The sequence below is a fragment of the Notamacropus eugenii genome, chromosome 1 (assembly GCF_028372415.1).
Source record: "Notamacropus eugenii isolate mMacEug1 chromosome 1, mMacEug1.pri_v2, whole genome shotgun sequence".
In the NCBI taxonomy this organism is placed as follows: domain Eukaryota; kingdom Metazoa; phylum Chordata; class Mammalia; order Diprotodontia; family Macropodidae; genus Notamacropus; species Notamacropus eugenii.
The window spans coordinates 29,114,381-29,129,032 of record NC_092872.1 but is presented as its reverse complement, the minus strand read 5'-3'; the positions used below and the strand labels follow the sequence as shown (position 1 = coordinate 29,129,032).

Sequence of the window (14,652 nt, the reverse complement as noted above, 5' to 3'; positions counted from 1 at the left end):
TATCCTGTGTGACCAGCTAAGAACAAGGCCCGTAACAAAATATAATATAATACGGCTTACTACCAACTGCAGGAAATAATGGGATTTTGAGGTACAGGGAAAATTAAAAATAATCTGTTCTAACCTCTCCATTTTGCAGATGAGGAAACCAAGGCCAGAAAGCTAACATAATTTACTCAGAAGCACACAGGTAGCTCTGTAGTAGAACTGAGATTTACATCCAGATTATGCCACTCCAAATAGTTTTCTTTATTCCCCCTCACTTGCACCACCTTTCTAGAGTTTTGAAGAAAGTGACAAAGTGCTTATGTGTGTGAGTTGTAATTTATGATTAATATTGCTAAAAATCAACTCTTAATATCCATGAGAATCAATATCCTTAAGTACATAATTATAACAATGAGTAAATACATCCTGCATTGATCTTGTCCAAAATTATAAAGTTGGCACTAAGCTAATCACAGCAGTTCATAGGCTTTGAACTGTTTTTCCAACTGTGGTGATGTGTTTGTATTGTGCAACCACATTCTCTTAACAGCTCCCCTGAGCGGCTAACAATAGGCAGACATCTGGTCAGATTTAGGGGAGCAGGTATGGTGTGAGGCTGTCCTTGTTCTCCTCAACCATGTTCAAGTTGGCCCAGTCTGAGGTCATTTTCCAGACAAGATCTCAAATCAAAAGTAAATATATCTGTTATTGCTTTGTTAAACAGAACTTATTTAAGTTCTCTTAAGAGGATAACATAAAGTAATACAGAGAAAAGGTGAAAAGATTCTTTTCACCTTATTAGAAACACATTTATTGTAGAGGGAAGCTGACCCTGGATTTTCAAAAGGCCCTGTACAGGCTCTGAAAGGTCTCATTAAGCCAGATGAGCTTCTAGTATGAGATTGGTGATAACAGACTGCATGTCTGTCACCTGGTGACCAGCTAAACACAAAGATTCTTCTCCAGAGGGCTGACCACCATCAGGGATTGATTTTTTTTTCCACTATGACATTTTACAATGACTGTTTAGTAATATGCAGATGAAGTAGGAGTTTATTTTAGAGAGAGTGACTCGAGATAAAGAAAGTCATGGATCACGTTGGTAGTGCACCTAGGTAGTGCCACAGATACAAAACTGCACCTGAAATCAAGAATCCCTGAGTTCAAATTCAGCCTCCGATACCTAGCTAAGTCACTCGATTCTAGGCAAACCACTTAACTTCTGCTTTGTTTTCCTCATCTGTAAAATGGAAATAAAATAACCTATCTCTAGATATTGCTGTGAGAATAAAATAAGATTATATTTGTAAAGTGTTTTTCAAACCTTAAAGCTCTATATAAATGCTGGCTATCATTACTTGTGGTAAGTACTAAGTAAGCACTAGTGTAATACATGGACAGATCTATCTTTGCTTCTTATCTTTGAAAGTACCTACCCTCAAGAAAGTTATTCTAGAATCAAAACCTTGACAATGATAAACCTTAAATAAACATGTCCCACCTTGGCTCCTTGCTATCGTGTTTTCCTCTTGACTTAGATATTTAAATTTGTTATTATTGATTGATTACTGCAAATCTATCAGTTAGCATTGTCTGAAGCAAATACATACGTGTGTATGCATGTATGCGTATGTATATCACTTCTGGCTGGTACATATTTCTCTCTCTATTTCTGTCTGTCTGTCTGTCTCTGTTTTCCAGTCAATAGGAGTTAACTTAGTTGTCAAAGGCCATACAGCTAGTAAGTGTCAAGTGTCTGAAGTCATATATGAACTTGGGTCCTCCTGACTCCAGGGCCAATGCTCTACCCACTGGGCCGCTTACCTGCCCCTTGGTACATATTTCTCTTAACTATAACTTTCCTCATTTTAGATAGTGCTAGTTCTTAAGCCTTGGAGGAAGCAGAAGACAATTTGAAATCAACTAACACATAACAAAAACTAAATGTTGCATGTTGACATTTTTAAAGTCCACTGTGAATCTCACTACTTCAAAGGACCTGTAATTTCATAGGTGTGAAGTTGTTCTACCAGTTCAGAATACAACCCTCTCTATAGCTTAGTGGATTATAATTTAAAAGTTATTGTGACAAAAGAAACAAAAATCACCTGTAGTCAACTTGGTGATAAGACTCTCCAAATTTTGGCTCGTCCTTGGGATAACAATTATGTTCATTACTGGACTTGGATTGTCCTTTATATTAAGGTCTAAAAATCTGATTCTATCTGTATTTTTAAAAAAGAAGGAACTATCCTCCACTCTAGAAATGTACAGCAGCTAAAGAATATAATAGTGTATATGTATTCAGAGAGACAGAGAGAGAGAGAGAGAGAAATCAAGAATTGAAATTTTTCCCAGGCTCAGAACCATATTCATATATAAAGATAAGAGTTTGCAGATAGTATGTATTGAATTCTAGCTGTGTGACTTTCTAATTCTATGACCCTGGGAAAACCACTTCCCTTCTATTCAGTTTTCTCAACTGTGAAATAACCTCAAAGGTCTTTTCTAAGTCTAAATCCTATTATCTGGTAAACAAGGCAAATGTATGTGTGTATGTCTGTGTATACATGTGTGTATACATGTATATCATACTGATAAACACTCATTTATTTCTCATTTTTGCTAAAGTAATTGCCAGTAGAGTGATGATTCAGCAAAGTAGATACATTGGTTTATTTTCTCTTTTAATTTGTAAACCCTAAATCATCATATAAATATGATTTAATAATTATTACCATCTAATAATAATTCATTATGAAGCAAAGCAGAATAATTAGTTGGTAAAAGAAGCATTGTGAGCAGTCAAGAAAGAAAAGAAATCTTCAGTTTTTGGTTCTGAACGTAGGATCCTCCAATTTACATTGTTTCCCTCTCAGATAAATCTTGATGAATGAACAGCAAATTTCACCCACAGAAATACTGTTTATGTGACTTTATGCCTTTGAAAATACTCCAAACTCAACAACCTACTTGATGACCTTTCTTTTTTCCCTCAACAAAATATATGGGATTAGGATCCCATTGGCAGGGTCATGGTGATTACAGCTTGTGCTCCATTGCTGTGGACTTGGGCCAGAAGCTAAAGAAACAAGAAACCTTCTCTAGGCAACTCCTCACCACTGTGTGCTACTCCTGCGATTCCGGGATGGTGGTGCTGAGGAAAAGTGCTCAATCTTGGTGAAGAGTCCTGTGGAGATGTAGGGCTAAACAATGGCTTTTCAGGCTTCTTCAGAGCAGTAGGAGAAGACATATCTGCAAGGGTGAAAAACGGTTTTGGCAATGTTAAGCTACAGTCCACAAATGAACGAGCCCGAGGACAGATACTCTTGTCCAACATCCTACTCTTTTTTTTTTTTTTAATCAGGGATCCTTTTAAAGCAGGTACATCTCTTTTCACTTTAAAGTTTATATAGCACTTTTTACCTCTTACTAAAGATGACTTAAGACTTCATTTGGTGTGTGCTTTTTTTTTTCTGAGAAAGTTAAAAAAAATGGTGACACGGTGGCCTTCTGAGTAAGATGCAGAACTCTGTTTATTGATTCTCTGTGGCTCAAATAAAGCCTTGCCCAGACATTCCCCACTAATTTAAATTTAAATGGTTTCAAGGAGTCTTTGTTTTCTAGGCCCCAGACCACACTGTTTATAAAATAGTGGCAAACAGAGTACAGATGTCATAAAGGATCTTTCAGGTTGGAAAAGAGAGAATGAATTAGCGTCTTAAACTGTCGATGATACCATTTGTTTGACATCTTATGTGATAACAATAGCTAACATTTATGAAGCACTTCCAGGTTTACAAAGAGTAATTATTATCAACTTCATTTATAATTGTATTTGATCCTCACAACAACCCTGTGAGGTAGGCGCTATTATTTCGCCTATTTTACAGATGGTGGATCCTGAGGTTGAACGAGGTTAACAGGACCAAGGACAGCACTGGTACCACTATTCTGCCTTAAAAGAAATTCAACATATTGATTTTGCTCTAGTTTTTTTTAAGTTGATAGAGACAGTCATTACTAAAGAAAACATCGTAAAGGAAAGCTTTCTGGTACTGATGAAATCTATACTACTCACAGTTTATTTTGAGAATGTTTTAAAAATCAAGTTTTTAAAATGAAGAGAAATGGCTTCATAGTTCTATACTTTCAGGTCTTAATGATTAAGAAAAGAACTTTCATCCTAATAAAAAGCACTTAACAAAATCAATCATTTGATTTCAGAATTTTGTCACTCTGCTACCATATCATCGAACAGTTCAATGACAGATATCACTGTTTAAAAAAAAGACTTATCAGCTAGAAATATTAGCTCTCTTAGTCATAGTTTTTGACTAATATAGTTAAATTGATTACTACTGCTACATTGGTCAGAAATAGCACATTTTTGAAACAGACAATCAGAGACCTAATACATTATACCTCCAGAAATAGAAAATAAGCTTTAAAAAAGAAAATGGCCAATTAAAATATTGTCATTAGGATTCCTATAAAAATGAAGAAAGATATTTAATTTGCATAAATAGCTTTTAACATTAGGGTTAACTGCAGCTAATAGACCTTAAATAATGCTAAAAATTGATGTATGACTAATACATAATGAAATAGAGATATTAAAAATATACACATTTTTAATCTGATTGAGGGTGGCATGCTATATGATATACAATCAAAAAAAATCATAGACTGTCAAAACTGGAAAAGATGAGCTATTTTAAATCATCAATTCCAACTGCCTCATTTTTATAGATGTTGTAATCACAGTTTAAACAACCCCTACTAGAATCTCTAATTTGAAATGGACTATCAGGAAAGGATGCTAGTGGCTTTCTATTACTGCTGTAATGTACTGCCTTTCCAACTATCTTTGAGTTCAAGTATGAGGTTTCAAACAAAATTAACATATGGTCAATCTGTTGCTAAGAAGTCTGTCATACAAATTATAAAGTATAACTGTAAATCATTTCGGAGCACTTAAACACAAATGGTCTTTCCCATTTAGGATGAATGCACCTGGTGATGTGATCTTTGGAGAAGATCAACCAAATCAAGGCAGTGCCACTGGTGCTCATTATTTCAAGACTTTCATTACAACCAGCTGAATCCACGATAACGAGTTCCTTTAAAATGGGGGATGACACACAAACCATAGGTGTTCATGCAAAAGTTCGTATTACACAGGTGATTATGCAGTTTTAGAGATGCTACCTAGACATTTTCTTTGCTAAAATTATATAATTAGCTTTATGAAGTAATTAGGATTCTTTCTGTTCTTTCTCTTGCATGTACTGATTTAATGGTCCCTTCATGTTCTAAATACACCTAGGAATTACAGATGCAGAAAACCAGAAAGATTGGACAAAAACTATTTGCAAGAGTTATGAGTATTACAAAGGGTCTCCCCTTTCTTGATTAGTAAAAAACAGTTTGCAGTTTTTATTAAAAACACATGGGCTTTACTGAGGTCCATATTTTATAGGATTCATTTTAGAAGAAAATAATAGTATTATTAAGTTTAATTATATTTTATTTTCTTATAAAGATATAGCCTCATTAAATGAAACAGGATTAAGTGAGGTTTGGAATTTGAGACATCTTAGAATGACAAGTTAAAGGATGTAGAATATAACTTGCTATTACAGTAGAATAGTAAAAAAATGTAACTTTTATTATATTTTTTCTTTTAAGCTATTAAGTACCCGCTCTCTATTTTCACAGCAATCAGGTTTTAAGGATACAAGTATGGGTACATACGAGAAGGAGTTATTTGTTGCCTTCTTTTCCGGTAATCAAATTCTTACTTCTCAAACTATGTTCTCATTCAAGTATGAGGGATGGAACAGAAAAAAAAGGAGAATCACACTAACGAAAGCATTTTAAGAGCCAAGGAAAGGTTTGTCTGATGTTTACATGAGGGAGAGGCAGGTCATAAGAGAGACACAAAAGGATTGTCATGGGGGTTTGAAACCAGAATGGGGAATTTAAATTTGATTTGGAAATTAAGGACAAGCCAATGAAAGAGAAATAGAATGAGTGTCTTCTTTCTTTCTTCCTTTCTTTCTTTCTTTCTTTCTTTCTGTCTGTCTGTCTTTCTTTCTCTGTTCCTTTTATTCCAAGTCGCTTGATACCTGGATTGCTGCGACAGTCTTTTTCTGCACCTCTTGCCTCCAAATAATCTTACTCTAACTTATCACACAAAGATTCTAGAATAATAGAACATCATTGTGGCCGCATCACTCCCCAGTTCAAAAAATAAATATAGAAGTTCTCTATTATCTGTGGTATCAATCTTTGTCATTAAATATCATGGACCATTATTTCTATATATTGTAGCCAAGATAATTTGCTTATAATTTCTTAAATTAAACTGTCCTGCTTCCATTATTTGGCACATGCCACACCTTCTGATTAGAACAGCTGTCTCAACACCCTGAAAATTAGCTGAACATTCTTGTAGGGAATTAGCAAAGATAGCACCCACACATACACAGTTTGCCTCAGCTTAGCACAGTGCCTGGCACAAAGTAAGCACTTAATAAATGCTGATTGACTTAACAACACTTTCATATACTCACCTTGTACAACATAAAGTATTATTTATTGGTATACAACTTCATATGGTTTTCAGTTGTTTACATACATACATGTTTATGCAGACTGGTTTTAAGTCAGCTTATGCCAGTTGAGGACAGAGTGAGTTTCTGTTTGAGTATATAAATTTTTTATATAATATTGTTTTTGTTGAATCATTTCAATCATGTTCAACTCTCGATTAGACCATTTGGGTTTTTTTCTTGGCAAAGATACTGCAATGGTTTACCATTTCCTTCTTCAGCTCATTTTACAGATGAGGCAAACAGGGTTAAGTGATTTGTCCAGGATCACAGAGCTAGTAAGTGTCTGAGGCTGAATTTGAACTCAGGTATTCCAGACCTAGTGCTCTATCCATTGTGCCACTGAACTGCCCTTTTAATATAATATACACTCAATAAATGTTTATTGATGATCTGCCTCATAGACAGGATGATTTCCAAAGTCCATGGAACTTTGAACAAATTGGAGGTTGGGAAGAGATAGAACCCAGGGAAGGGAATGAGAAGGAATTTTAAATAATCTGAAGATAAGGAGGAAAGAAGAAAAGAATGAGAACTCTGTAAACAAGAAGAAATCAAAGGCGGGGTTAAAGGGCACATTTTGCTATCAAAGAGAGGGACAATGGGGAAATAAAGAGGAAAAACACCTATTCAAAAGTCAAGAAAAGGTGACAAAAACCTGAAAGTGATGGGGTTTATTGTTACTGCTTACTCCTATATGTGGATTTCTAATTAGGTGATTAGCTCTTGCTATTAAAAGCCAAATGTTAAAGATGATATGCAGCTTAGAAGCTTTTCTTTCAATAAGTCAAATGCACAAAGGGTTAACATACAAGGCACATTTTACGGAGCTTCTGACATGATGGGTTTTAACTCTTATCCATTTTGTTCAAATCTTGCATTAAAACATGTCTTTAAAAAAAACTAGGGAGTTATCATCATAGCTCATTATTTCCGCTTAAAATCCTCTCATTTTCATACTTTGTATCATGCTTGGCTTAAGCCATGGTGTGTCATATATTTTACAGCGTCACATCAAAGAGGGAGGGGGTTTAAAATAAATAGATCAACTTCTTTCCCAATAAGGTAAACTCATCTACAAAGAGAAGCAGAATGTGAAAAGAGGCACTGTGAAACCCAGCCTATGCAGTCTACTCAGCGGCAGCTTGCACAAATGGTGCTCCAGATGTATATCTGTTCAAATCAGCCCAAGGCAACAATTTTGATCAATTCTAATGTGATAAAATGCTGCAGGGAAAGTGTGCAGAAACGTGTTTACGTCAGCCCTTAATTAAACTGTTGTTCACTTCCAAAGAACCTTAGGAAACACTAATGAGACATGAGTTTGGACAATTTCCTCATCAAAGCAAAGACCCTCTTCCTCTGTCTGTAGCAGCCTGTCATCCAAGTAGCTCCCTGGATAAATGTCACATGGCACGCCAATCAGCTAGCCACCTGTTAGGAGAACTTCACTGGAGTCAACTAGTGATCTAGGGCAAGTTCAAACATCCACCTTAACACCTGCCTATTCTGGACACCTGTTCCATTTTCATAGGCAGCCCTGCAATATGTGAGCTTTTCAAATATGCTTAAGATTTAAAATAGGATTCTATAATCTTCACAGGAGGCATGTTCCCTATTCTTGAAAATGGGTGCATTGGCAAAGCTCTTTAGATGCAGATTTTTTAATATATCTATATATAGATAGATATACATGTCTTTATGGATAGATATATAGATATACATATTTGAATTTTATTTTCTTCCATAATGACACTTAGGGTTTTCATCTACTTCAGTCAATTATGTAATAACACAAGAATTTCTTGGATTTCTGGAAGCTATTTTAAGAATGCCAAAATGCTGACTAAATTAAAATATATTACCTGTTTTATTACTGTGCTTTAAAAATGCATTTCTTTTTTAAAATTTATTTTATTTTTAATTTATGGAATAATACATTTCTATCTAGGTGACCAAGTCCTCAAACTTCACTTAGCCTTTTTGTACAATCCAATGCATTTTTTACTCTTAATACACTGGCTATTCTTTTTTTATAAGACAGATGAATTTTTAAAGATTTCTACTTGAATATTATATATAGGCATCGCCAGTTATTAGCTTCTCAAAAACTCAGTTGAGAAAATAGTTATTTTGTTTTCTTGTCCTTAAATCAGATTCTTCCATTTACCAAGTGCTTAACATCTAAAATAATTCTTCTCAAGCACTGTTAAAACCTTTTACTTTGTTTTTTACATTATCACAGCTGCTAAACATTTGCCAGTCTCCTGTTTTTGTACCAGGAGGAACTTAAGGTGTGAAGAAAACAGTAGGGAACTCTTGTTCACACTGCACCTCTGGTGTGAAAAGTTTGCAGAAGAACACGAGAGAGGGGACATTTGTATGGATGGAAGCAATTACTGGTAATAATCCAATACATCGGCTCTAAACAGAATGAATATTTATTAGTCTACACTTTTATTTCTCTCATTTGGATTGCTCTATTTCTCTACATCCTTATAGATGTAAAAGCATTTCTATTTATTTTTAATTCTTTACAACTCTGCATACTTAGTTGTTGTTGTTGTTTTTTAGTAACATCTTAGATATAAGACATTCTGCTGCTGCATAAGAGGCAGCCTGACATAGTAGAGAGAACTTGGAGTTAAGTAATCCTAGGTTCAAATACTACCTCAGACATTTACTATCTATATGACCCTGGTCAAACCACTTACCCTTTCTCAGCCTCAATTTTCTCAGCTATAAAATGGGAAGAAGAATATGGACTATTCCAACATAAGGTCCTTGAAGACAAGGACTGTTTCAGTGTCTGACATGCACAGTAGATGGTTAATAAATGCTCATGAATTGGCTGAATAACACCTGTAACACCTACCTCAAAGGGTTGTTGTGAGAGCAAATGAGATAACGTGTGTAAAACACACTGCAACTCTTAAGAACTATATAAATGCCAGTTATTATTGTATCTTGAACATCTAGGATAGACTGCTGTTCAACTCTCACCCAAACATCCTCTGGTGTTTCTCTGCCCTCCTTTAAGAAAAATAGCTTTCTTTTAGGTTTGTCAACCATCGTAAAAGATTTTACTAATGGAGAAAGAATCTTAGTTCACATGGGATGTCTGGGGGGTGACGAGGGGAGAATGAAGAAAAGAAATTCCTCGCACAGAAGATGAATGATGTTTGAAAAGAATCTGAGTACATAGAGAACAGAAGTTGCTGGTACTGTAAGACAGAATTTAGAAATTTCTGTCCTGGGTCATATACCTATACCTATCGCTAAAGTACAAGTAGTCACTGTAATGGAGAAGAGGGAAAGAGAGTTGTTTAATCAGAAGTAGCCACTGTCATATTCCTCTTCCAAATTGTTTATTTTATAACTTCTACTCTTCTGAGCCTGATCTTTTATGTTTCATGTACTTGTCACAAAGACTGTTGCAAAGGCATTTCACTAATCTCTCCCACCTCCTCTAGCTTCTGCTTCCTTTAATCTCCTTTAAAGAGGGTCCAAGGGTAATATTCCTAATGCATATGCCTGATTTCCACCCCTCCACTGCTCAAACATCTTTAAGGACTCCCCATTGCCTACTGTACTGTTTGCGGCTGCCATTTGTCCTTCATTCTCAAAGAAGACCATGACATCAGGAAGGTGATGCCATGACTTACAAGTGAATTGGATTTGAGGGAGGGAGGGCTGGGCAAAGTCAGCAGCCAAATCACTTTCTCTTACAGAATCTCCTACCACACTACAGTTAGCTTCACCTCAAAGGTTTTCCAAAATCTATTTCTGAACTATTTGGCTATTCTTAATGAATATTATTCTTTCTCCCATAGGTAGGTTGTTTGCCAGTCAAACTGGCCACTGCCCCTCAGCAAAGATCCCACTTCTATGACTTTGCTGTCATGTTTCCATCTAAGCACTTTCCCCTATCTCCAGCTATTGATATTCTACTCTGCTCGAATTTTACCTCTCCCATGAAATCTTTCTTGACCTTGTCCAACGGTAAGTGATCACAATATCCCAGAGCACAATGACTTCCTTTGTCCCAGCCACAGTGAACGATGTACCATACTTACTTGTATGCAGACCCAGATTTCTCTCCACCCCCAACTCCTCCTAGACTAAAAGTTAGTTGAGCTGGGACTACTTTGTTTTTGTTTTGTTTTAGATTCGTTCCTTCTATCTCACAGACACTCCTGGGTCCAACCTCATTGCTGATTGAAAACAGTTGATGCAGAAACACAGGATTAACCCAAAAGTTTTATTTGACCTGCTCTATTCCCAACCTGGGCCAATTCTCCCTTGTTCAGGCAACCTGGTGGCTCCCTGCTTCCAAGAGCTCATCACATTGGTGCCAGACTTAGTATGGACACTCAACCAGCTTAGCCCACCACTGCTCGGAGCTCCCAAGCTCAAAGAGATCCTCCAATTTCAGCCTCCCCAGTAGCAGGGATATAGATAGGGGGCACCATACCAGGCCAGTTATTTTTCCTTTTTGAATTGCCAGGACCTATTACACAAAGTACCACTGAACAAACATTCATTCAACCAAGAAAGTGCTTAACACATGTTTGTTCAATTACCTTGCCTTGCTGAATAGGCATGTTATGAATGCCTCAAATAATTTCTTCTGCATCAAAATGTTGGGGAGGAAGGAAGTCTTCAGGGGGTGAAGTCATAATATGGCATTTCCTTTTTAGCCCCTCTAGACACATCCCTGTATGAGTTGATCATTCAATCAATATCGCTGCTTTAGGAATGTAAATAAAATTGTGAGGTGTTTTTTTTTTTCCCATATGATTTCCTAGGCCCTCATATGGCAAACAAGAACAATATAAGTGATTAAAAAAAAAAAGATCAGTCTGTAGATTCTCTTACTGAATCCCTTATATATTCCTTTACAAATATATGTCAAAGATCATGCACCAAATTTATTGATGAGTACTATAATTTTATGCCCACAACATTATATGCAATCAAAATTTTATCAATCACTGGAACATTACAAAGCTTCCTCAACGAAATCAAAAGCTACTCAAAAGATAATGCTAGGCCATTACCTAGCAATCTATACAGGAAAAACTAAATGGATGAAGAATGTATTTATCTTCCCAAGATTATGATATGCAGTAAGTACATAGCATTGAGTAAGTTCATCAGAACATATACCTACAGATAGATGAGTTAGCTAGACCTAGAATTGAATAGAAGGAGAAATGCATTCTGTGTCATATCTGGAAAATTGTATAGCTGGAAATGGAAAGATATATATAGTGAGTATAAAGAGGCTGAAACATGTTACCAAAGTTAACTTGTGTACAAGTGGTGGAAAAATAAGCATGAAGAATGAATATGACCAGAAAAGTAGATGGGCTGGTCCAGTAAAGGATAATAGATATATAGTATCTAAATTTGTACTGTTAACCATGAAAATATTAACAAGTATGACAAGAAGGCTACCAATACGTTGGGCAGATATTTTAAGGAGGTCTCAAAGGAGAACATGACAAAGGATCATGTAGATTGAGAGGGTGTCAATGAATTACCATCTTCTGCATAGGTGAGGAAGTAGCCAGATTGATAAAGTGGTAGATTCATTGAAATATTGAGATAACACAACAATGAAATATTGGAATAACTCTACATATATCATATGAAATGATGGTTTATTAATAATAGATCATTACTATAGATTGTTGGCTTTACAGTAAGAAATATATACCTTAAATCAAGCTACACAAATTTTCTCAAAGTACAATGGTTCTATAGATTTCTCCTTCACCCATACCAGAGTTCAGGTTCTACTATATTAACTTATGCATTGACTTCCCCCATTAAATTATAAGCTCTTTGGGAGGAGGGACTATTAAAGAATCCCAGAACCTACAAATTGGAAAGGACCTCAGAAGTCATCTAAGACCATTTCCATAATGGTTCATGAATAGATTTTACAACATACTAAAGAAATGTTGATTTATCTTTCCATCTTTCTTTGTATTTTCAGAACATATCACAGTGCCTTGTCCACAGTAGTTGCTTAATAAATGTTTATTGAATAGATACTGAACTTTGGGTTTTTTTAAGAATTCAAGAATTTAAATGAAATTACTTAAGCATACCTCTTGAATATTTCAATGGATTTGATATCTCAGTAATGTGGATATTCCCTTCAATGGTACTTATTAAAGTCAATCTATGCTTTTTCATTTTGTATTTTTGTCCATGCCCTTCTATAATTTTTTTTAAAGATCTTTCCAAGATATTTAGGCCTTCCTCTAGGTCTTTTGACATTTTGTGGCCACTTGGATTTGTTATCAGTAGTTCTAGTTAAAATATAACTTCTACAATTTAGTTGATTCAAAGCAAAGGCTTTGAGATTTTTTATAAATCTTAAGGAAAGTAAAGGGGATCTCACTAGGGTCCTTTCCAACTCTGAAGTTCTATTATCCTTTGATTCTCTGACTTATGGCAAATTATGTGAATAAGTACCTTGCACAACCTAAGTTAACAAGTCCTTGAATATTATGACAAGGCATATGGACTTAATCCCTCAACAGTCATTTGAAGACGATTCCCGATGATTAAAAAATAATTAGCTGCCATATTTTAAAATTATCTTTTCCTATCAATTTACATTTAGTCTACCCTAAAATAACTTTAGGAAAATGAGAAGTTACATCCCCAAGACGAGGTAAAACAATTTTGCAGACATTCACTCCAATATTCTTTCTCTATAGACTAATTCTTTTCCATAGAACAAAATATAGTCATTGGGGGCGGGGGGCAGGCTAGTAGGAGTTCTCCACTTTAAGTACAAAGATGTTTTATCTTGACTGCTATTTAAGTACATTACTATGCTTTTCAGCAACCAAAAGTATTAAAGCAGTCGTTTCAATCAGGGTTGTGTGTGTGTGTGTGTGTGTGTGTGTGTGTGTGTGTGTGTGTGTGTGTGTGTGTGTGTGTTCAATAGTTAGCCAAACTCAAGCACAGTAGCATGTTAGTACAAGTCTCCATTTATCACATCCTTCTATGTAAAAAAGGTCTCTAGGCTACACCTACACTGAACAAAGATAAAGCCCAAACCCCTTTGAAGTGTACAATAACACCTTACTGAGAAGTAAAAATCCTTTGAAGACTGAAGAACCATGCTAAGAGAATGAATACTGAATACATGAATACGCTTTTAAAAAACACTTCAAGATGCCTTTGTCCATTAAGTGATTTCATTTCAGCAGATTGACAATTATAAAGTGTCTTGAGTACTGTCAGAAAACCTAATTTGAAGGGGGGTGGGGGAGAGTATCAAACAATAATGCTGGATTTGGAGTATATTGTAGTCACTTATTAAATATTGGCATAGGTAAATTACTGAGATTCAACATGCCTGCAGGGAAAACCTCCTGGCTATGGTGGCTTATTAGTGCAAAGGATTCAAGAGCCTTGGACTATAAAATAAAATCAATACTGTAACCTTAACTGTAAAAGTCAGAAAGATACTGGAAGAGTTCTAATTTAACAAGATTATAGATGAGTTTTTCAAGGAGAACATTTGGGGAAAAGCCATACATTTAGAGACATTTACGTTCCTAGACAACTCAAGGTTTCTTTTGTTACTAATGTTGTTCTCTGTTCTAAGGGTAGATTGGGGGTGATTTAACTGATGTGTTACTATAGTTCATTTCCAGGAAAGTGTGAAAGGTTCTGAAACTGTTATCAAATAAAAGCATTATACTGAGGTTGAAAGAAACTGTTCGGGAACAGTTATGATTTGATGTGGTTAGTGTGGTAGATGAAAAATAAAGAAAAATTGAAGGTCATCCGTTCAGTAACTCAACAGAACTATAACTATGTATATAATATGCATGGATAAAAGTAGCCAAGGAAAAGTATAAATTGTCATGTTTGAGCTCAACTTAAATCTATATTTTCCCTCTCACAAATGTAAATGAAAGAAAAAAGAATATGCTGTCAAAGACATTATGTGACGGTATATTTATTATCCTAATGGTTTTGGAAATCATGTGAAATTGATCAGTACAAAACCTCT

The 14,652-nt window shown here is 35.4% G+C and overlaps 1 protein-coding gene across 7 annotated transcripts in view; it reads right to left on the bottom strand.

The window, feature by feature from the left end:
- Window positions 1-14,652, bottom strand: part of NFIB (nuclear factor I B) — a 269,499-nt gene that overhangs the window by 42,003 nt on the left and 212,844 nt on the right. For all 7 annotated transcript variants that reach the window (XM_072596270.1, XM_072596289.1, XM_072596299.1 and 4 more), the window contains exon 7: window positions 3,109-3,243. In XM_072596270.1, the coding sequence (XP_072452371.1) occupies window positions 3,109-3,243 (135 nt within the window). The remainder of the gene's footprint in view (window positions 1-3,108; window positions 3,244-14,652) is intronic.